Genomic DNA, 22,715 nt, shown 5'->3' with positions numbered 1-22,715 from the left:
TACAGAGCAGGGCTTCCCCCCACCCCAGCACCCCTTTTTCCTCTGGAGAACCTTCTCAGTGGGTCTGGCAGACAGGTCTCTCTCCCTTCTTGCATGAATGCCTTTGTAGGTTCTCCCCAGGCTTGCCTGGAGGGGACGGGGTGGGGGCTGGAGGTGCGTGACCCTGCTGGAGACCGATGCATGAGGAAGCTAAGGCGCTATGAGCAGGGGACTCCCTCCGGGCCCCCCTTGCCATTCCGCCATCCTTGCCATGCTGAACTCACCAATCCCCTGATCCACTCCCCACGTCACTCTCGTCTGTCTGGGACCACCGTCCCAAGCTCTAATGCTTCCAGGTCATGGCAGATTACATCTCCAGCCAAGGACAAAGAACTCACAGGCTCCACAAGGATTAACTGAGTGCCTGCAGGTGTGGGGCACTGCCTTAGGTGCCGGGGACAGTGCAGTGTGGCAGACACCGGGCTCTCTCCCCAGCGCTCACCAGCTCCCCTAAGTTGCTTCTCTGCTGGAACCTGCCCTCCCACACCTCCCCCAACACTAGCTGGAAATGGTGGTTAGTCACTTCCTTTGCTTTCCTTGTAGCTTGGCCATGGGCAGGTAACCAAGATCCTGGTCAATGGATCCAAGGGGAGGGTTTCAGAAAATGGTGAGGGGTTGGGGTGGGGAAGCAGATCTAAGAAACATTCCCCTCCCTGGTCAAGACACTCTGGTAGAGAAAGGCCCCATCTTTCTCTGCTGGATGTCGTCACTGAAGGCCAAATCTGAGGACCTGCTGAGAATGGCAGAGAGGAGAGCCTTGGTCCAGGCTAAGGCACTGAGCCAGCCCTGCACTTCCCTGCTTCTGACCTTCTCATTTAGCGAGGTTTTTACCATGTCTTTCTTTCACCACCAGAATACCCCCATGGGCCTCCCTGGGGGCTCAGTGGTGAAGAATCCACCTGCCAATGCAAGAGATGTGGGTGCCGCCCCTGGTCTGGGAAGATCCCACATGATATGGAGCAACTAAACCTGTGTGCCACAACTACTGAGCCTGTGCTCTAGAGACCAGGAGCCACAACGATGGAAGCCTGCCTGCCCTGCAGCCTTGCTCCACAACAAGAGAAGCCACCGCAGTAAGAAGCCTGTGCACCACAACCAGAGAGCAGCCCCTGCTCGCTGCAACTAGAAGAAAGCCCGCACAGCAGCCAAGACCCAGTGCAGCCAAAAAGTAAAAATAAAAACCTCCCTTCCCAAAAAGAAAAAGAATACCTCTGCAATAAAAAAGTTGTTGCAGGCAAGACCCACTTGTGGATGCTGAAATTAGTGGGCCACAGGAGGAGAGATGGGACAGTTGCATGACCTAACGTTACCTCCCCAAGACATTTATTAAGTCCATAGGGAAAAAACAGCACCTTTACAGTGTAGAAACCCAGAAGACACCACCTTAACCAAATGGCCAATGTTTTACCACCACCAGTAAAAGGACATTATCAGTTACCTTCTCCCTCTGATACGTTGTTTTTGGAATATTCTTGCCAAACAATGAAAAATCTCAGTCTGACCATGACAAAGCATGAAATAAATCCAAACTGAGACACATGCTGCATAATAACTGGTTAATACTCTTCAAAATTGTTAAGGTTTTGAAAGAGTGAAAGTCAAAGTTACTCAGTCGTGTCCGACTCTTTGCGATCCCATAGACTATACAGTCCATGGAATTCTCTAGGCCAGAATACTGGAGTGGGTAGCCTTTCCCTTCTCCAGGGGATCTTCCCAACCCAGGGATTGAACCCAGGTCTCCCACATTGCAGGTGGATTCTTTACCAGCTGAGCCATAAGGGAAGCCCAAGAATACTGGAGTGGGTAGCCTATCCTTTCTCCAGTGGATCTTCCCAACCCAGGAATCAAACCGGGGTCTCCTGCATTGCAGGCAGATTCTTTATCAACTGTGCTATCAGGGAAGCCCCTTGTGAAAGAGTGAGGTCTGTCAGTTTGGAGGAACTAAGGAGACATGTCACTTCAACATAACATGGGGTCTCGGGCTGGTTTCTGGAATAGGAAAAAAAAGACATTAGTGGAAAAACTGGTAAGATTCAGATAAAGTCTAGTTTAGTTGATAATAGTAAACCAATATTAATTTTGAGTTTCAATAAGTATTTTGGTTCTGCAGAATGCTGACATTAGGGGAAGCTAGCACTTTGCTGGAGCAGCCGTGAAGAGATACCCCACATCCAAGGTAAGAGAAACCCAAGTAAGACGGTAGGTGTTGCGAGAGGGCATCAGAGGGCAGACACACTGAAACCATAATCACAGAAAACTAGCCAATCTGATCACATGGACCACAGCCTTGTCTAATGCAATGAAACTATGCCATGCCGTGTGGGGCCACCCAAGACGGATGAGTCATGGTGGAGAGGTCTGACAGAATGTGGTCCATTGGAGAAGGGAATGGAAAACCAGTATTCTTGCCTTGAGAACCCCATGAACAGTATGAAAAGGCAAAACGATAGGATACTGAAAGAGGAACTCCCCAGGTTGGTATGGGTAAACTCCAGGAGTTGGTGATGGACAGGGAGGCCTGGCGTGCTGCGATTCACGGGGTCGCGAAGGGTCCGACACGACTGAGCTCTGAACTGAAACTGAAGAGAGGGAGGAATATATGGGAATCCTCTGAGCTATTTTTTGCAACTTTTCTATGAGTCCAAAATTAATTTTTAAGTTTCAAAAAGCCAATGACACTCTTCTAAACTGTGTTTCCAAAAAGTAGCAATTTCCCCACTTCTGGAATTCACTGTAGTAAAAATTTACTCAGAGATTCCACAAAAAAGAGGACTTTATACAATGTAGAAGGATTCCTCTTCTAGTAACTGCATTACTAAATGCAGTTGTATAGGTTGATTATTAAATTTCCTTAATAATAGTATAGAGTATTGGAGTAATAATGAAAAAAACACACAAGTTTTGAAGTAGTGGGCCTATGTTTGTATCCAAGATGTACCACTTAGACTGGTGTGATTGTTAGGTAAGTTATTTACTCTCTCTGCACCTCAGCATACATGCATAGATGGCACCCCACTCCAGTACTCTTGCCTAGAAAATCCCATGGACGGAGGAGCCTGGTAGGCTGCGTTCCATGGGGTCGCGAAGAGTTGGACATGACTGAGCGACTTCCCTTTCACTTTTCACTTTCATGCGTTGGAGAAGGAAATGGCAACCCTCTCCAGTGTTCTTGCCTGGAGAATCCCAGGGACGGAGGAGCCTGGTGGGCTGCCGTCTATGGGGTCACACAGAGTCAGACACGACTGAAGGGACTTAGCAGCAGCTGCAGCAGCAGCACAGTCAAATTTGGTTGTACACTTTGTTCCTTAGAGCTGAAAACATACAAAATGACATAAGTAACACATTAAAGACAGAGACTCAGCTTTCATGGTGACTACATTCTGGTGGGGAAGACTCATGATAAATTAGTACCAGTGAAGAAATAAGAATATCAGAGACTGGGATGTGCTATGAAAATACAATAGGGTAATGAAATAAAGAATGAAAAGAATTAAAGAATTGAATATAGAGGTATTCATTTTAAAAAATGACTGCAGAGTCAGGTGACAATGATGCTGGATGTGGGACTCCATTTGGGATGAGAAAGGACTTGCCATATGGACATGCCAGGGAAGAACATTCCTGGCAGAGGAAACAGCCAGTGCCAAGGCCTTGTGGTCAAGACACTCTGGTGGTTTCTATGCTTGCAGTGAAGGAGCGTGACATGAGACAGGACTGGAGAAGTGGACAGATTTATTTAAGAGGCTGATGCAGAAGCTCAGTCAGGAGACGATAGTGACCTGAAGTCAGATGTCATCAGTGGAAAGAAAGGTGGGCAGATTCAGTACAAAATTGTGGGATCACTGTAGACGGTGACTGCAGCCATGAAATCAAAAGACACTTGCTCCTTGGAAGAAAAGCTATGTTAAACCTAGACAGCATATTAAAAAGCAGAGACATCACTTTGCCAACAAAGATTCGCATAGTCAAAGCTAAGGTTTTTCCAGTAGTCACGTACAGATGTAAGAGTTGGACCATAAAGAAGGCTGAGCACCAAAGAATTGATGCTTTTGAACTGTGGTGTTGGAGAAGACCCTTGAGAGTCCTTCGGACTGCAAGGAGATCAAACCAGTCAATCCTAAAGGAAATCAACCCTGAATATTCATTGGAAGGGCTGATGTTGAAGCTGAAGTTCCAATACTTTGGCTACATGATGCAAAGAGCCAATTCATTGGAGAACACCCTGATGCTAGGAAAGATTGAGGACAGGAGAAGGCGGTGACAGAGGATGAGATGGTTGGATGGCATCACTGAATCAATGGACATGAGTTTGAACAAACTTTGGGAGATGGTGAAGGACAGGGAAACCTGGCATGCTGCAGTCCACGGGGCTGCAAAGAGTAGGACACAACTTAGCAACTGAAAACAGCCAGGCTTAGACAGGGTTTGCAGATGGATTAGATGTAAAGATACGTCTGAGGGGAAAAGCAGAATCAAGGATGGATCTCTGGTTTCTGGACTGATCACCTGGAGCGGATGGTGATGCCATTTACTGAGCCCTAAAAGCAGATGGGAAAATGGGTCAGAAACAATATTTAAAGAGATAATGCTTGAAAACTTTCCCAAGTCTGATTCATGAAGTGCAGGATAGAAACAAACCAGAAAATAACCCCACACCAGGCCCATCATGATGAAACTGAAGAAAAACAAAGAGAGGCATCTTCAAAGCATTTAGAAAATAAATACACACCTTCAAAGGAACTGACTTATCTATAGAACTAATAAAAAGCAAAAGACCACGGAATGAAAATGAAAGAAAATAACTTCCAACATAGAATTCTATCCTCACTGAAAATAACTTTTAAAAGCAAAGGCAAAATAAAGACATTTCTAATCACATAAAAACTAAGAGAATGCATCATTAGTTCAGTTTAGTTCAGTTCAGTCACTCAGTCTTGTCCGACTCTTTGCGACCCCAAGAATCGCAGCACGCCAGGCCTCCCTGTCTATCACCAACTCCTGGAGTTCACTCAGACTCACGTCCATCGAGTCCATGATGCCATCCTGCCATCTCATCCTCTGTCATCCCCTTCTCCTCCTGCCCCCAGTCCCTCCCAGCATCAGTCTTTTCCAGTGAGTCAACTCTTCTCATGAGGTGGCCAAAGTACTGGAGTTTCAGCTTCAGCATCATTCCTTCCAATGAAATCCCAGGGCTGATCTCCTTCAGAATGGACTGGTTGGATCTCCTTGCAGTCCAAGGGACTCTCAAGAGTCTTCTCCAACACCACACTTCAAAAACATCAATTCTTCGGCACTCAGCCTTCTTCACAGTCCAACTCTCACATCCATACATGACCACAGGAAAAACCATAGCCTTGACTAGACGGACCTTAGTCGGCAAAGTAATGTCTCTGCTTTTGAATATGCTATCTAGGTTGGTCATAACTTCTCTTCCAAGGAGTAAGCGTCTTTTAAATTCATGGCTGCAGTCACCATCTGCAGTGATTTTGGAGCCCAAAAATATAAAGTCTGACACTGTTTCTACTGTTTCCTCATCCATTTCCCATGAAGTGATGGGACTGGATGCCATGATCTTCGTTTTCTGAATGTTGAACTTTAAGCCAACATTTTCCCTCTCCTCTTTCACTTTCATCAAGAGGTTTTTTAGTTCCTCTTCACTTTCATTAGCATGGGCTTAAAAAAGAAACACGAAAGGAATTCTTCAGCAAGAAGGAAATTGACCACAGAAGAAACACTGAAATGCAGGAAGGAAAGAAGAGCGATGGACAGTAAATATCTTGGTAAGTCTAAGTGAATACTGGCTTCTAACATCAATTACAATAATGTCAGTGAGGACTTCCTTGGTGGCACAGTGGATGAGAATCCACCTGCCAATGCAAGGGGCACAGGTTCGATCCCTGGTCTGGGAAGATCCCACATGCCAAGGAGCAACTGAGCTACAACTACTAAGCCTGTGCTCTAGAGCCCGGGTGCTGCAACTACTGAGCCTGCCCGCTGCAGCTAGAGAGGAGCCCCTGCCCCCTGCTACTAGAGAAAAGTCCACCCAAAAGCAACAAAGGCCCAGCACGGCCAAAAATAAATGAATGCAAAAACAGGATAGAGAAAATAATACTAATGTTTGTTGTATAAGTTATATATACAGCCATCCCTCAGTATCATGGGAGATTGGTTCCGGGACCCCCACCCCCACCTCGTGAGTACCCAAATCCAAGGATGCTCAAGTCCAAGGATGGCATAGTACTGTCAGTTGTCCATGTTCACGGGTCCCCCATCTGTGGATTCAACCAATCACGGTGTAGAAGCCACAGAAGGGAGGGCTGACTGCGTGTATATATATGCTAAACACACATTGAATCTGAATACACAACAAATAGCAAACGGCAGAAAGAGTAAAATGGGGTTAAAGTGTTCTAAAACCCTGAAGGGGTAAAAATTACCAGTTTTTCTTACACTCTTGTTAAAAATCAAGAATGCCTATTGAAATCACAAGGATAACCACTGAAAGAAGAGCAAAAGAATGAAATACAGAAGTGAAAACTGGAATTTAAAAAATGGCTGATTAAAATGCACGGAGATCCAACCAGTCCATTCTGAAGGAGATCAGCCCTGGGATTTCTTTGGAAGGAATGATGCTAAAGCTGAAACTCCAGGACTTTGGCCACCTCATGCAAACAGTTGACTCATTGGAAAAGACTCTGATGCTGGGAGGGATTGGGGGCAGGAGGAGAAGGGGATAACAGAAGATGAGATGGCTGGATGGCATCACGGACTCGATGGACGTGAGTCTGAGTGAACTCTGGGAGTTGGTGATGGACAGGGAGGCCTGGCGTGCTGCGATTCATGGGGTCACAAAGAGTAGGACACGACTGAGCAACTGAGCTGAACTGAACTGAATCTAAGAGAAAGAAGAGAAAAAGAAATACAAAACAGATAGGGTAAAACTAAATACATTAGTGATCATATTAAAAGTAAATAAACCAAGCATACCAATTTAGCCTCCCCACCATCATACAGATACTGTTAGCCACAACTAACAGGTAAAGAATTTGAGGCACAGAGAGGTGAGCTGTCCAAGATTGTCCAGCTAGGAAGTCATGGTACCAGGGTTCAAACCTAGGAGCCTGCCCCCGAGGCCTGAGCACGCCACTTCCCCTCTGTTCACCCAACACTGTTTCAGGTCAGCCCTTCCACAGGACTCTACCAGATTCCTGTAACAAGTTCCTAACCAGGGCTTGCTGGTGCCACGTCGTTGCCATGGTGACCATGCTAAGTCACTAACTGGATCTCATCTCTCTTCCAAATTAAAATCGCTTCCTGGATTCTCATTTACTTCAGAACAAATGTGTATGGTCATAAAAGATCCTTCCAGATGAAGCCTCTGGCAACCTCCCTCCCCCTTCATCCACTGCTTCCTGCCTTCCTGTCCTACATTCCAGAAGACTGGACTCCTGAGGTTTCCAGAAAGCGCAAGCAGTTTCCCCAGCCTGGGATGAGCAAGTTATGCTCAGATGCCTGCTCCTCTGTAGAGGTCCCCTGAAGGTCAGGGTCATCCCCTCCTCCCCATCCCGAGGCCTTTCTCTGTGCCACGCCCTGTGCTGAATGCTTAGGGCATCTTTCCCGTTTAACTCCATGAAGTACCATCACTCTTCATCTTCTAGACAGAAAGCCAAATGCAGAAAGGCTAAGTGGATTACCCAAGCAAATCCACTCCTCCAGTTGGTACATATTTACTTAGTAACTACTTAGTAGTTACTTACTTGTGCCTGGCACTCTCCTAGGTGGTGGGAAAAGAACAGAACAAACAGCCCTGCCCTCCTGTGAGCACACAAACCATTTTAGGTATACACACTGTACCCCACACACAGCTCTAATGGTAAAGAGCCCGCCTGCCAACGCAGGAGACGCAGGTTTGATGTTTGGGTGGGGAAGACCCCCTGGAGGAGGGCATGGCAACCCTCTCCAGTATTCTTGCCTGGAGAATCCACATGGACAGAAGAGCCTGGTGGGCTACAGTCTGTAGGGCCACGGAGTCGGACATGACTGGAGCGACCTGGCACACACGACTGTATGTTACATATATACTGTACAGATAGTGGCTGTTGGTACTAAGTGACATGAAGCAAAGTAGGGAGGAGGGAGAAAATGTGAGGCTGGGTGCAGTGTTTTAAAAGGTGGCCAGGGCAGACCTAGCTAAGAGGCTGACATCTGATAAAAGACACTAGGAGATAAGGGGGTGAGCCATGGGGCACCTCAAGAGAAAAGGCTTCTGAGCACAACAGCAGGAAGTGGCTGGAGATGGGGTGGGAATGTGGAGGTGCCTTGAGGGAGGAAAAGCAGAAACCACATGCTGAAATCTTCATTATCTATCCACCAACCTGACCCCGACTAGACAGCGAGTTCCTTGGAGAACGGTCCTGTGTCCAGACAGACAGGAGGCGTTGCTAAACAAAGAAAAGTGAAAGTGAAGTCACTCAGTCGTGTCTGACCCTCTGGGAACCCACGGGCTGTAGACTGCCAGGCTCCTCCATCCATGCTCCTCCGTCCATGGGATTTTCCAGGCAAGAATACTGGAGTGGTTTGCTGTTTCCTTCTCCAGGGAATCTTCCCAACCCAGGAATCGAACCTGGGTCTCCCACACTGCAGGCAGACTCTTTATCATCTGAGCCACCAGGGAAGCTTGGACTTTAATTTTGAATCAGACAATTAAAGGGGTGCTTTCCCCAACACACTCTTATGGATTTGGAATCCTGAGGCTGGCGCTGACCACACAGCATCATTGCCCACCCCGTGCCTTCCCTTTCCTGCTCTCTGGAGATGAGGACTCTGACATGATGCCCCTGTGTCCTAGGAACTGGATCTGTACACTGAGGGCCTCTGTGAAATCTTCCTAAACCAAGGAAAGCTACAGGAGAGCCTGCTGGCAGCAGGGAAGCCCAATTCTGACCGCAACACTGGTTTCATTCACATTGTCTTCCCACTTTCTTGAAAAAACTGAGTTGTTTTAAATCCAAAGAGCTAGTCAAATTAATGTCAGCCTCCTGCATATGCCAAGAGACAGGGTACCAAGCTGATGGGTTATGCTGCATCAGGCAAAAACCTGTCTGGGAGAGGAGAGCTCTGGTCCTCTGTGTGGAAATGTGGGGAGGGGGTGAGAAACACGGCTGAGGCCAGACCAAGTCAGGACTGAGCTGCAGAGGGTTCTAAATGAGGAAGACCCAACCCACCCAAAGAGGGCACACCTACCAGAAGACCCATCTCAAGACAGAGAACAGAGCCACGAAAAGAAAACCCGAGACGTCCACCTGGGAGAATTCAGGAGGTGCCAGGGAAGGAGAAAGGGCATCCTGGGGGCTGAGGGTGGCTTCAAGCCACACCCTGTGGAGTGACAGTGACCTGGAATCAGTCACGGGACCCACAGGAATACTTGTGCCAGGGAGAGGGGATTTATCAGGTCTTTGCTTTTTCCAGGAAGACTGGCACAGAAGGGAAACATGTGTGGGGAGATATTGATCATTCAAATATTTGAAAATCATCTTCCAAATTCTAAGGAGACAGTGATCTTTCAATACTTGCCTTATTATTAAAATGACTACGGTATCTATGTATTTTACAACGTGAACATTTTCGGACATTAAAGATGCCTCTCAAATGATCAGTGTACTACATGGTTACATTCTCTCATACAACCTAGAGCACAATCTTACCAGTTAAAATTAGGTTTATGGTGCTGTACTTTAGGTTTTCTGGTCCACTCATCCTTGGTTAGGAACAGCCTCCCCGCCCTAACCCTAAACCATAATGCTGGGCCATAGGAAAATAAGATCTGTCCTGTGATCTGTATCCAACAATTCTTAGGAAAAATGATGGCTGGTGGTACTTATCTAAACTGAAACCCCTGTCCACTTATAATGCTCCTCAACTCACAAAGAAGCATTCCCACATAGGCTAAGAACCTGAAGGACGGACACCGTTGATAACGCTGATCTCTAGTGCCCCCAAGTGGTTGTAAGTGATGTGACATCCTCAATAGGCAGTCATCCTAAGAGGTGACATTTTCAGGATGGTGGAAAAAGAAGGTATCGGGGGCAAGAGGGTCCAGAAAAGATGGTTCCTTTTAAACCGCTGTTGCCTCCCATCATAAAATCTTGGTAGAAGAGAGAAATAATACAAAAGTTTGAAAGCCCACTGGAATTCAGTTAAAATGTGAGTTTTTATCTACTTCCAGGGCCCATGCCTCTTGAAGAAAATGGCTGCATTTACTCTTGGTTATGAAAATTAAATAAGCATGGATGAGATTTTTTGTTTGTTTTAAAATGTTACTTACACAATGTATGTATCCTTCTGAAACTTGTTTTCACTTAATACTACAACTTTAAAGCATTTTGTATCCATCAGTATAGTACAAGTACCTGTTTAATTTCCAAAGTTAGTTTAACACCAAAAATATGGAGGTTGGCAAGGGGAGAAAGAGGAATATGGCTTGAAGAGGGCATCATGTAATAAATTTATTATATTTCATTACATTTTTCCACTTTTCTCTTAAATTCCAACTGTATACTATATAATCAACTGCTGTTCCAGAAATAAACATTTTAAACATAAAAATATAAATTTTGCTTCTTAAAAGTGCATACACTTTGAATAATAAAACATACAAATAAATAACAGAAGTCAGTGACACATCTCATGCACTTGTTCTAAAATAATTTAAAATGTATGATACACTTTGTTCCCAGCCTCAAGGAAAGACATCCTGCCTTCCATATTACTGTACAACTAAAAAAGAAAATCATACACAAAGCACTATGAATGGTGCATGACCACCACCAAAGCATTTTGTTATACAGTGATATGACATGCAGCTTTTAAGACAACTATAGAAATTCCACTGTAAAAACTTAAGAGTTCAATCAAGAAACTACTTTTGTAATGGGGCTTGAATTCAATTTTAACCAGTGGTGAGAGGCACAGTTGGTGAGCAAAACCAAAGGGAACATAAATGCATATGTGAAAGGCCTACAAAGAGAACTTCAGCTCCAGAAACACAGTAACTGCCTCCCCATTTGGTATAATGACACCTCACCATTTAGAATAGCACCTAGGGGATTTCATATTGCATTTTCACCGTTACAACTGGTATCACTGCTCAGGGCAGCCTTTCTAAAGGAGCATTTCCAACTTGGGTTTTTACTTCTAACTTATTCCTTGAAGTGTTGAAAACCTCCAGTAAACTGTGTTTTCTTTTTCTGTAGGCAGCATCATGCTTAACAGGAAGAAATCACCTGAGAAGCACAGCAGCTTATTTTGAATATATTCTTAGTGCATTCAGCTCACCACAGATTAAAACTAAATTTCATTCGCCTCCACAGGTAACATGTACTGCCAAATTTTTGGATGCATAGTCATTTTTTTAGTTACATGAAAAAAATACTGAGGGTTACTGACCACCGCCCTCCCCCCCCCAAAAAAAACCCCAAATAAAATGCTTCACAGTCATTAAAAAAAAAAAAAATCCTGAAACTACATTCTGGATAGTAAGAGAGTGAGCTAAATATTCCTAAATAGGAAATTGGGCAGCAGCCTAGGGTTTGCTACTATAACTATTACAAGGTGACCATGGTCTATCAGAATCAGGGACAGCTCTTTCAAAGCCACTGGAGGTTTTACTTCAGCATTTTCTAACTCAGAGTGACCACCCTGCTCCCTGCCAAGGTCTGGCCCTGCTGTGGCCTCTGGTAGAGAGGCTGTGGGAAGCAGGCAAGCCCCACAGAACACTGACAGCTCCAGTGAACTACAGACCCCCGGCTCCCACCAGACGGGCAAGGGCTGAGGCACTCAATGCTCCGAGCTCCTCACATCAGAAAGGCAGCCCCCCTTATTTCAAACAGGAGTTTGGTCAGTTAACCCTTTTTTTTTTTTTTTTTCCCTTGTCTCTCTCTCCAAAGCAACAGAGGACTCTGAGTCATTTGTGAGTACTTCACAAGGCAGTGATTCTCGCCATATTTCTCAGCAAAGGGAAGGTGTATCACAGTGCTTCTTAATTCTGCAAATTAGAAACACTTCCGAGCTTTAAATATCTTGATGGTAGCTCCTGGGACCTGCCACTACACTAATTAGATCAAAAGCTGAGGAGTGGGACCGAGGCATTTTTAAAAGTTCCCCAGACAATTCTAGTGAGCGCTGGGTATCCCAACCTCAGACAAGTTCTTCGCAAGAGGCTTGATGGAATCCGGGAGAGTACGTGGGATCCGAAAAAAGCCTCCCAAGTCTGGACCTCCCATCTCCCTCAACTGGGAAACACCAGTCTTAGACGACTGTGAGCAGCTCTAGAACCCAACCCTCCGTGGACGCTACCGTACACTCACAGCGCAGTCGCACTGTGACCAGTGGTGGGGAAAGTGCCAAAGCTTTCCAGAGCAGCGCTAAGTCTCTACAAAAGTGTCTGAGAATTGTTAGCACTGTTAGAAGTCACATTCTTTCCTTGTGACCACGATAGAACCCTAGAAGATATAAAACATTAAGATCTATAGAAAATGGCAGGTTATTTTTAGAACAAAATACTTTAGGAAAGTCTTCTGGCTAAATACAGTATATAAACCACTGTGTGTTCAACACACCCATTTCCACTCCTGCTTCCAAAATACTTATTTTACACACAATCTTGCCAATGATTAAAAAAAAAAAACAAAACCCAGCCAAGAGAAACACATGCAAAGCAAAACAAAAAATCACATTCATGCTTTTCAATACTGATTATAGAATTACAGATTCAAAAATAGAGCTCCAGAATCTAACATGTCTTTTTTTTTTCAAACTCACATTGAGTGTAAGTAGTCTGTATTTTTTCTTAGTTGTTTGCATAGGTAGTAAGAGCATGCTTTCTGGGTTAGACGGAGGCCATGCAAAATTATTTCCATTACTTGGGGGAAAAAAATGATTGGTCATGCTCAAAATGCAGATGCAAAAACACTTTGAGAGTTGATCAAACGGCAGTATGGACTGTCCATTTAAATAAACGCATGGGATTTCCCCCCCAAAATATGAAGTTAGCAATAACATTACCCTTTAAGAAATTGAAGACAGACAGCCTGCACAGTAACAGCTATTTTTTGTGTTTATGTTTATGATATAGGCACTGGTTTGTCAGCAACTTTTGCTCTTCTCAATTCCAAGTAATACAAAGTTCAGTGTGCCTCATAGAATACGTTTTATTGAAACTGTGCTTGTGATTTGCATACTAGCTCAAAAATCCAACCCGGGAACACTAATAATCTTTGCATCCAATAATTATTATAACCTACACAGGAAAACAGTATCTCCAGCTGCTCAGTAATTGGTCAGAATGAAATTTAACATCGGATGTCAATCTACTTTTTAAAACACGTTTATTTGAAATAAATGAGCTTTGTTCACAGCTCTTCTGTTCCTTTTTTCGTAAAGGCTGCCACTTCTGTTTCCTTTACATTCTGTCCTGTTTTCTTCATGATAGATTTTAGAGGGATGACCATTTCCCCCCCACCACCCACAGAAACCCCCACATCCACCTCACACAAATGCAGGTGACCAAACTCTTAATGAAGAGGGACTGCAGATCGGATTTCCAACCTCTTAGTCGAGACAGCACAGTCTGAAACAGAGGATGTGACAGTAAAATGTCTCCAAAGATGAAGAAGGGCACTTTTGGTTTCCAGAACAGAGCAGACTTGTTCAGGAGGCCCCCAAGCCTCGGCCGATCACCAGGATCCACTGGAGCTTCCTGCTTGGGAGGACTGTCGCCCCGTCTAGGACGTCACTGGCACCCCTGGTTCAGCGGTGCCCCCAGGGCCCATCAGCTGCACGAACTCCTGAAGCTCGCAGCGTGCCTTTACAAGCAAAGCAGCCCTCAACGAATGTTTGCCGAATGAATGATGAAAGGAGGATTGCAGAAGAGGTGAGGGCAGCCTCACAGACAGTAACAGTACTCTGCAATACCACAAACACTCCCACACCCATTTCTATTGGCCCAGTGGAGCATTACTTACTTTCAGCTAGGCTGCTTTTAGGATGAGAAAATACACAAAAAAGGTGGGAGACGGTCTTGAGGTGCCACAAGCTTAAGTTTCTTTGTGCTTCCAAACTACATTAGGGGTTACAAAGGCAAGGTGTAGGGCTGTCGGAAGGAATGATGAAGACTCAGTGCACCCGATGTTCACGGGAAAAGAAATCAAGGATAAAGGTTTTAAAAAGCAAACAAACATTACAGATGCAACACTACTGTTGGTGATTATTTTGTGCCTATCAGGAAATATGACTGCTCTAATCAGGCCCACCTGGTTGTCAACTAGGAAGGGGTCTACCATCTTCAGCAGATGATTTTTAACCCCAAAACACATATAAGCTCATTGTGCCAAACATCACTAAGAGAAAAAACAGAACACCGAGTCCCTAACTCCACCAAAGAACAGAACTGAACCAAGTGTAATTTTTCTAGAAGATACTTCACATCACAAAGAGCATCTCCAAACTTTTGGGCAAAATATCCTTTTTCTGTGGCTTAAAGGTTGCAACCTAATAACTAAGGATGAAATTTTCACTGCTTACCAAGATGCCTAGACAGTGCCATACTTCCTGATTTCTTTACCATTAAAATCTGAAACAGGAACTAAATTCCATAGACATACAGTTTATAGATATGCAAAGTTTATTTCTAGATCCCATGGAACTTTAATATATTTCATAGATTTGGTTTGGTTTTTTTTTATTATAACGACACTAAACACAACAGAAAACCCATTCTTGGAGAACTCCGAAATATTTACCCCTGGGAAAATTATATTGCATTCTATTAATGCTTAACTGTTTATATTCCCCACCTCCCCTCCAAAAAGTGTTATTAAAACACTGAGTAGTCCAACTGTGATTCTAAGACTGTTTCAGAGCTTCAGATAAAAGATTTCAAATGAGATTTACCTATTAAAGAAAGATGAGAGGTTCAAATAGACAAATACTCAATTCCAGATATTGACAACCCCACATCTGGTGCAATCTTTTTAGGAAATCAAAGTGATATAGGAAAACTCACAGTGGCTAAACACTGATGGAGCTGTCAATGTGCTGCTCGAAGCAACAAGATCAAGATGGAAGGCAGTCACAGCCCAGCAGGGGAGAGTGAGGCTGCTCTGGGGAGCCAGGCGCCTGCACGGTGAGATGAGGACTCCTGGTAGAGTGGTGAAGTCAGGATCAAGCGCAACAGGCTCAGAGTAAGTGGATTTCACGGAGCACTAGCGTAACTCTCACAAGGCCAGATGTGTTCTCTTAAACGTCGCAGGGGTCTACAATTTCAGCTTACCCTCAACACACGTGGCCTCCAGACTTGCAGGTTAACCTGCTCGTGCTCAAATTAGCAGCAAAATAAAGCAACCTACTAGAAGCATCTCCCTAGAGGCATTCACAGAAAAGAAAGGGGGAGAAAAGAAAAACAGGGCAGTGCAGAACCCATAGCTATGCAGGTAATGTATGTTCTAGTTACTTCGCACACGCCAATACTGAAAAGGGAGATTATATGAATGGATCCGTGTACAAGGTGTTCAGGAAGAACCTGAAGAGTCCATGACTTAAAAAAAAAGTTAATATGTAAACGCGTATAAACTTAGCATGCCATATTTCACAGCAAAGTGACAAATGCTATTCAAAGAGAATCAGAACCATGACTCTCTTCGACGTTTTTAAAAAATGGAAAATAAAAAAGCTAAAAATCCCAAAACATCTCCTAAAAGCTTGAAATAATCTATATACATATCTTGCCTATCTGTGAATTTCTTGAGGTTCCCTTTTTCTCTAAACAAGAAATGCAATTTTCACTGACAATGCCAGATGAAACAGGCTCCAGCCTGCTTGTGAGTTTCATTACATCTTCAGCACAAAGAAGAAATAAATGTATTCCTGAAAAACAATCCCAACGAAGCCTGACAGGCAGGACCAGTGTGCACATAACACTGTCACACGTTGCTCGAAAACACCACCACTGGCTGCTGGCATCAGGCGACTTCTTTCCTCTCCAGGTTACAAGACGAGGAAACACGGGTGTGCGCACTCGGGGCAGCATGGGGCTTTCCATTTCTAACATAGGAGAAAAAGCAACACCAGAGAAGGAAATGGCACAGATTTATGCATCCAGTCTAGAATTCATTTCTTTTTTTCCAGGAATTTTCTCTAGTCCATTTCAAAACCCTTAGTGAGCAAATTTACAAGGGAAAAAAAAAATTTTTAACTACTAGTGACTGGCTTTCTGGCTATCCGACTTGCCATCTCTTAAAACACATCCCACAGGTCAAGACAGCTTATGGCAATGCACGTCTTTGCAGATAGGAAGGTGGTGAAAGATTTCATTTCTACCTCTAAAAACTTCTCTCTGTGGCAGTAGGAGAAACAACAGCAACCCACAGGCCACCTTCTCTGATCCTTTCACGGATGCGCAACCGTCCTACACTAGCTGAGTATATACCTGAGAAACGTTAGTGTGAAAATATTGCCCTTGACAAAAACTGGTAAGATGGGGCCAAAGTGCAGAAAGCGACAGTTTTCCCCTCGGTTTATTTCACTGTTAGTGTCACAGTTCGTAAGAGTTCCTGGTGCCACGTGACAATCCACAGCTGACGACAAATTCCGCTCAGATGAAACGAGAGTCAAGTAATTCATCCTTCTACAGAGCACACTAGTGATAGCTTAACTGGTTTCACAGGTTTCAAATCCCTAGTGTCCAATGAAAGTCGTTAAGAGTTCTCTAGAAAGAAATATGTACTAAAGGGACCGTCCAGGGTATCGTCTATAATTATTTCAGTTAGCTTGGTGTCAATGCTTTGCCTATGGCTGTTATTTGGTTCAATGGCAGAATAAGGCGACGCTTTTAACAATTTGCAATTGAATTCTCCATATACACACGCGCGCGCACAAACACACACACACACACACACACACACACAGCAGGCACATGACTCCCAAAAAATACAAAACAGAAGCATAAAGGGCTTTGGTGGGAGGGAAGGGGTTCTAAATAAATTAACATCTTTACAGATAAAACACCTGGACTGCAGAAGTATCACTGAGGTTTCTGAGAAGGCCGTGCAGAGGTTTGCATGCTAGAAGGTAACTTTCTGGAGGATTTCTCAGCAGGCTGCCTGCACCCAGGAGACGAGGGCGCTGCAGAATCGAGCTGAGAAGTCTTGGGCTTGCGAGCAGACAGCAGGGAAAGTTTAGCAGCAGCGGGGTCCTTGGAGGCAAGCGGCTCTTTCCCAACCGCACTGGCATTTGGCTGCTGGGAGCCTGGCGACTGGGAGCCTTTCTCTGCCTTGTCATCCACTGCGCTCTTACAGATGGACCTGACGGAGCCCCCGCCCGCCTTCTTGGACAGCAAGGCGGTCTTGCCTAGATCTGTTGACCGCCGGGTCTCTTTCTGTCTCAAGGCCGACTTGAAGAAGGACAGCCCCTTGTCCTCGGACTTGCTGTCCCTCTTCAGACCAGCCTTCACGCTCACGCTGGGGGAGCGCAGGCTGGCCATGGAGGAGCTCCGCACGTGCTTGCTATCCGCCCTGCCATCCCCGGCCCTGGCCTGGCTCACGCGCGGGGAGTTGGGTTTGGAGCTGGAGGTGACGCTGGCCCTGTCGGAAACCAGGCTGTGTCTGGAGCCCTCTCGGCTTAAGCTCCTGTCTGAAGTCCTGCTCTTCCCAGGAGGGAAGGGGCCCCTCGGGGCGGGGCCTGAGGCTTTCTTTGCAGATGTGGAGGAAGCAGTATAAGCGAGGGAAGAAGCCGATTTCTGCTTCTGGAGCGAAGGGGACGACACGGACTCGTGGGACTTGGGGGAGGACTCCTTCTTTGGGGCAGGGGCAGGGGAGGAATGCCGTCCACTGGCCCTGGAAGAAGAATCGGCTTTGCTTCGGGAGCGGGAGGGCTTTACGGACACTTTCACGGGAACGGGAGAAGAAGGGGACGTACTGGAAAGAGAGGACTCCTGGCTGGCCAAGGCTGGTCTCCCCTTCCGCAAGCTTCGATCTGGCTCAGAAGCACCTTTGGCGCTGGGGGATCTCTTGGTTGTGCTCTCTGGTTTCTTTGCGAGGGAGCCTGGGTGGCTTGGGGATTTCACCTCTTTGACTGGAGAGCTGTCTACAGAATCGCTCTGATCCACGTAAGCAATCTGGTTATTGTTATCAAATGGATCAGAGACAGGGGGCAAGTGATCCCCATGTGCTGAGCTTCTGCTCTGTGTGTCCACCACGCTGGAGTTCAACTTGCGGGCATCTGACTCGTCTCTGAACACACCTTCCATGACAGCCAGAGGGGCTCGACCCACAGCCTTGTGCTCCCGCCGACTGTGACTGTCACTCGAGTCCTGGTGGCTGCTGGACAGGTTCCTCAAGCTACCGAAGCAGGAGATGGAGACCTTGTCATCCACTGCCTCCCCGATTTTCTCCAGGGTGGACGCAGAGGTGTGAATCGGAGAGTCTCCTGAGAAGCGGGAAGGGGAACTGGAGCGCATTTGCAGCTTGGCAGACAGGGACCAGGAAGGCCGGATGCAATTTTCATTGACGGCCAAGGGGCTGGTGACAGACGGTCTGGATGACAAGCTCTGGCGCTGGACACTTCTCACGAATGGACGAGTTGAGAAGCCTCCTGAATGCAGCAAAGAGATTACCGTTAAGCCAAGCCAACAAGATGAGCTAGAAACATCTACAGAACAAAGGAAGACCAGCCTCAGGGGATGACGGGAGCGTGACCTTCAGAGCCAGTGCGTCTGGGGTCAGTGAGTCATCACGTGGTTTTAACTTTTCTGAGCCTTTACCTATAAAATAGGGGCATTCTAACTTCGGGAGCAGCAAAGCACCTTCTTGCTCAACATCAGGCTCGGCAGACTTTTACTCTAACGGCCAAGACAGTAAATATTTTAGGCTTTGTGGGGCAGCTGTTCAACTCTGCCACCCTAGTTCAAAAGCAGCCACAGGCAACAAATAAACAAACAGGCGTGGCTGTGTTCCAACAAAACTTTTTTTTGTTAACAAATAAAGACAGGGGCCATATTTGGCCCGTGGGCCATAATTTCCTGACCCTTGTAACTCACAGAGCTACTAGAAGAATTAAATAAAGTCTTCAAAGTCCTGTGCCCGGCAAGGTACCTGACATTGCACACTGCTCAATAAACGTGAGCAGTTCATCTTACTAAGGACGCTGAGGCCCACAGCAGCAAGGTCCGTGCCCATGACCACAAAGGTAATTAGAGGCAGAGCCAGCAACAGAACCACAACCCCTTCCCCCAACTCAACATCACAGGCAGGCGGGCCTGTGATTGCTGACTGTGAATGCCATCAGTGGAAAGGACTAGAGACAATACGCTTCTACCCTGAGTGCCTTAAAACTTTCAAGAAAAATATTCATAATTAGAGCAGTAAGTGACTTTGAACTTCCAAAGAAAATATTCTAAATGAAATTCTCCACACTTGCTACTGGAGCTGTGGTATTAATACAGCTCCACCTGGATGAGACCCTGAGAGACAGGCCCTGGTCCATGGGCATCACCCAACACGACTGTATGATGATGACCCCAAAGAGGATACCGATTCCCCCAACTCCGCCATTTAAAACAGACTGGAGGCAAACCATATCTAGGCTCACTGTTGAAACAGTGAGCTCGAAGTTTAAAGGCTTTGCTGAAAACCACCTCTAAATAATAAGCCGAGGGGCACTGTCAGTTTTTCATGAAATGTCAGGAGTGCCAGCCAGGAGCTTGGTGGTTACATCCCAAGACTCTTACGCTACAAATGAAGACGCAACAGTTGGAAGAAGGGGCAGAGCTGGAGGTGGGACGGAGTTCTCCACGTCGGGCCTTCTTCCAGACTCCCGTTTTCTTCCTGCAGTTTGTGTTCAGATTTACCCACCACCACCAGCAAGCAGCAGTTTACTAGAAGCGATGGAAATGCAGGCCACAGACTGAGGCCTGCTGGGGGTGAGTCACCGAGCTCATGGTATCCCACAGAGGCTGAGCTCACTCTCTCCCCCTCCCAACGCTCAGGACTCCAGCTGCCTGATCACCTCCCCCCAGCTTGGGGTCCTGGGTGGAACGGAGGGCTGTGCTGCCACTAGTCCAGCAGGAGCTGAAGGCGAAAACACCAGAGCTCAATTTTTATCAGCTTTTCCAAGCTTACATACTGTGACTATTTTCAAAATTCCCCCAAACAGCTTTATGCAAAGGCAATGGCTTCTGTTCTAGTTGTTTCTGCACTCCCCAAGCACACACCACAAGTCCCCTCCAGGGAGACAGCGTGGTGGGAAGCAGAAGCCGAGCAAGTCAGGCGCCCCCACACCAGGCCCCGCATAGCAGCTCATCCCCAGGCAGCCTCCCGCAAAGCCCTCGGCAAATTGCAAGCTCGCTGAGTCCCCTCACAGCTACTCTGAAGAGTTTAAGAAGCACTTTGATTAAACTGTACCTGTTACCGTACAGAGTTAAAGTTCTAACCTCCACATTTAGATTTTAAAAGTGAAAAACGACAAAGTGGAAGGAGAAAGTCCTGGATCCCAGAGGGAAAGCGAAAGGCCCGGTGATATAAAAGGTTACACACGATGGTGACCACAGCCACGCAGTCCCCTCACTGTCACCCTCTTTTATGTTCCCCCAACCCCTTCTTGGGACTTGGCTCCTCAATACGAGGGAGCCTGTGTGTGTGTCCACAAGTCGCCGTTTTGGAAATCTGTCACCGAAACCCAGACCCACCGTCATCTTCACTCCTCTCCCCGGTCATCTCCACGGACTCAGACAGCGAGGCCAGGGAGGTGCGTCTGGAGGAAGCCGCAGAGGTCACGCTGGCTTGCTTGCTCCCCGGGAGTCGGCTCACCCAGTGTTCACACAAGGAGGAACTCGTGGAGCCTGCAGGAAAGGAAGCGGGCACTGAGGTCAGGCAGAAGCCCGGGGACCTCACTGTCAGGCCAGCGCTAACTCCCAGACCCCACACCATGCCCGCCCAAATGCCCGCTGTGAGGATGAAAAAGAGGGCAGACTCCCACTCACGTCTGTAGCTGTAAAATCCAAGTACAGGGACGGACACTTCATAAAGCAAAGTCTTAAGAGCCAGCAACAGAATGGAACAGACACAACTGTTCATACCTTCCATCTACCCTAGAAACGTTTACTGAGCACTACAGCACTGTTCTAAGCACTTGCAGTAATACTCCAGAGAGACAAAAGCAAGCAGCGGTGTACTGTTACTTTCTTGGCCTGTTTGGTGAAATTTTTAAATCATTTAAACCACAGTATTAATATACAACAAGCAAGCACACACACACACACACACAGGGCCACGTGTCGTTCTGTCTTGTCTGCTCCAGGAAGGCCCTTAAATATGAGTTAGGACAACAGAAACCACTCCTGAGATGGAGAACGTGCAGCAGCATGACCGTCTCGAGGAGACCTCAAGGGGGTGTCGGGTCCGAGCACCTCTGACTCTGGAAAGCACTGCAGGACGGCACTAGAGCCGTGAGTTCGCGCCTTCTGTGAACGAAGACAGCAGCTTCAGACTGAGTGCTGTATCGCGTGGGGCGTGACGCACCAGGGGTCTCTCTGCCTCAGCGACGCTTTCTCTGAGCGGCTTCCGGCTTATCCCTCACAAGCTTTGAGGGGCGCAGGGATGAATAACTGATCACACACTGCCACATTCCAGAACTCTGTCCTATTCTCTCAACCCGAACGTGGCATTAAGACGCCTTCTCCCCATTTGGATTGTGTGTGGCTGCATCAACATTAAGTGTGGATACTGGTTCTTGTGTTTGTTTAACACAACAGACTAGATCTCATCAAATTAAACCCAAGCCCTCTGAGATTATTACAGCCTTCAATCCTTCCCCTAACAGAACAGGCCAATCTTACTGGAAAAAAAGAATAATTTGTAACGGTGCTTTACCCTTTACAAAAGGCTTTAACGCCAAGTTTACCTGATCTGCTGGACACAACGACCTCATGAGGTAGGTAGTATTATTACACCCATGTCATGGATGACAAATATGTGGCTTAGATGGGACATGCTCCAAGATAACCCGACCAAGGGGTGGCAAAGCCGAGTCTGGTTCTGTTTCCAAATCGCTCGGTCCCTCTACTCTTCGAGCGCCCGGTGGTGCTCCTCAGCTCCCTCGCTCACTGACTCCACAAGTAAACACGCGAGCGTGCACTGAGCCGGGCTCCACTCCACCTCCAAGGCAACTCCTGGTCACAGGTGCTCGCACATTCCAGCCCCGTCTCCTTGACTGCAACCATTCTGTCTTCAGATTAAATGCAAATGTGACAATTAACCTGATCCAACCGGCAGAATCAGAGGATCTTCTGGAGAAGTCCTCTGGATCATCAAGTACCACCTTCCGTTCTCAGAAAAACCGCCCCTGGAGTAGAACTGTCTTACCTGCCACCGAGCTGTTGGCCGACCACGATGGTATAGCCGTCCGCCTCTGGTAGAAAAGGATGTACGCCGTCTGCGTGCAGACTTCATCCTCCGACAGCTGCTGCACATCACTGTCGTCGAAGCAGTACCAGAGGCCGTCCACGGAGTTCTTGCAGAATGCTGCCAAAGAGAGCCCACCAGCCATCAGCACCGGCGTGGCCACTCTGGCTGCTCCGCTCCACCCACAGACACCGTTTCCTTGCCTCACATAATTTAATAACTTTT

The 22,715-nt window shown here is 46.6% G+C and overlaps 1 protein-coding gene across 1 annotated transcript in view; it reads right to left on the bottom strand.

Annotated features, from left to right (window-relative positions):
- Positions 1-16,321: 16,321 nt before the first annotated feature.
- USP31 (ubiquitin specific peptidase 31) overlaps positions 16,322-22,715 on the bottom strand; it is a 78,007-nt gene continuing 71,613 nt past the window's right edge. Inside the window, exons 14-16 of the mRNA XM_052661533.1 lie at positions 22,452-22,610; positions 20,777-20,929; positions 16,322-18,684 (exon numbers count right to left, since the gene is read on the bottom strand). Of these exons, the coding sequence (XP_052517493.1) occupies positions 17,117-18,684; positions 20,777-20,929; positions 22,452-22,610 (1,880 nt within the window). The 3' untranslated portion in view covers positions 16,322-17,116. The remainder of the gene's footprint in view (positions 18,685-20,776; positions 20,930-22,451; positions 22,611-22,715) is intronic.

Source organism: Budorcas taxicolor, chromosome 2 (assembly GCF_023091745.1).
Source record: "Budorcas taxicolor isolate Tak-1 chromosome 2, Takin1.1, whole genome shotgun sequence".
NCBI lineage: Eukaryota > Metazoa > Chordata > Mammalia > Artiodactyla > Bovidae > Budorcas > Budorcas taxicolor.
Note: the sequence above shows the minus strand (reverse complement) of the source record. Positions and strands in the feature narration are given on the sequence as shown.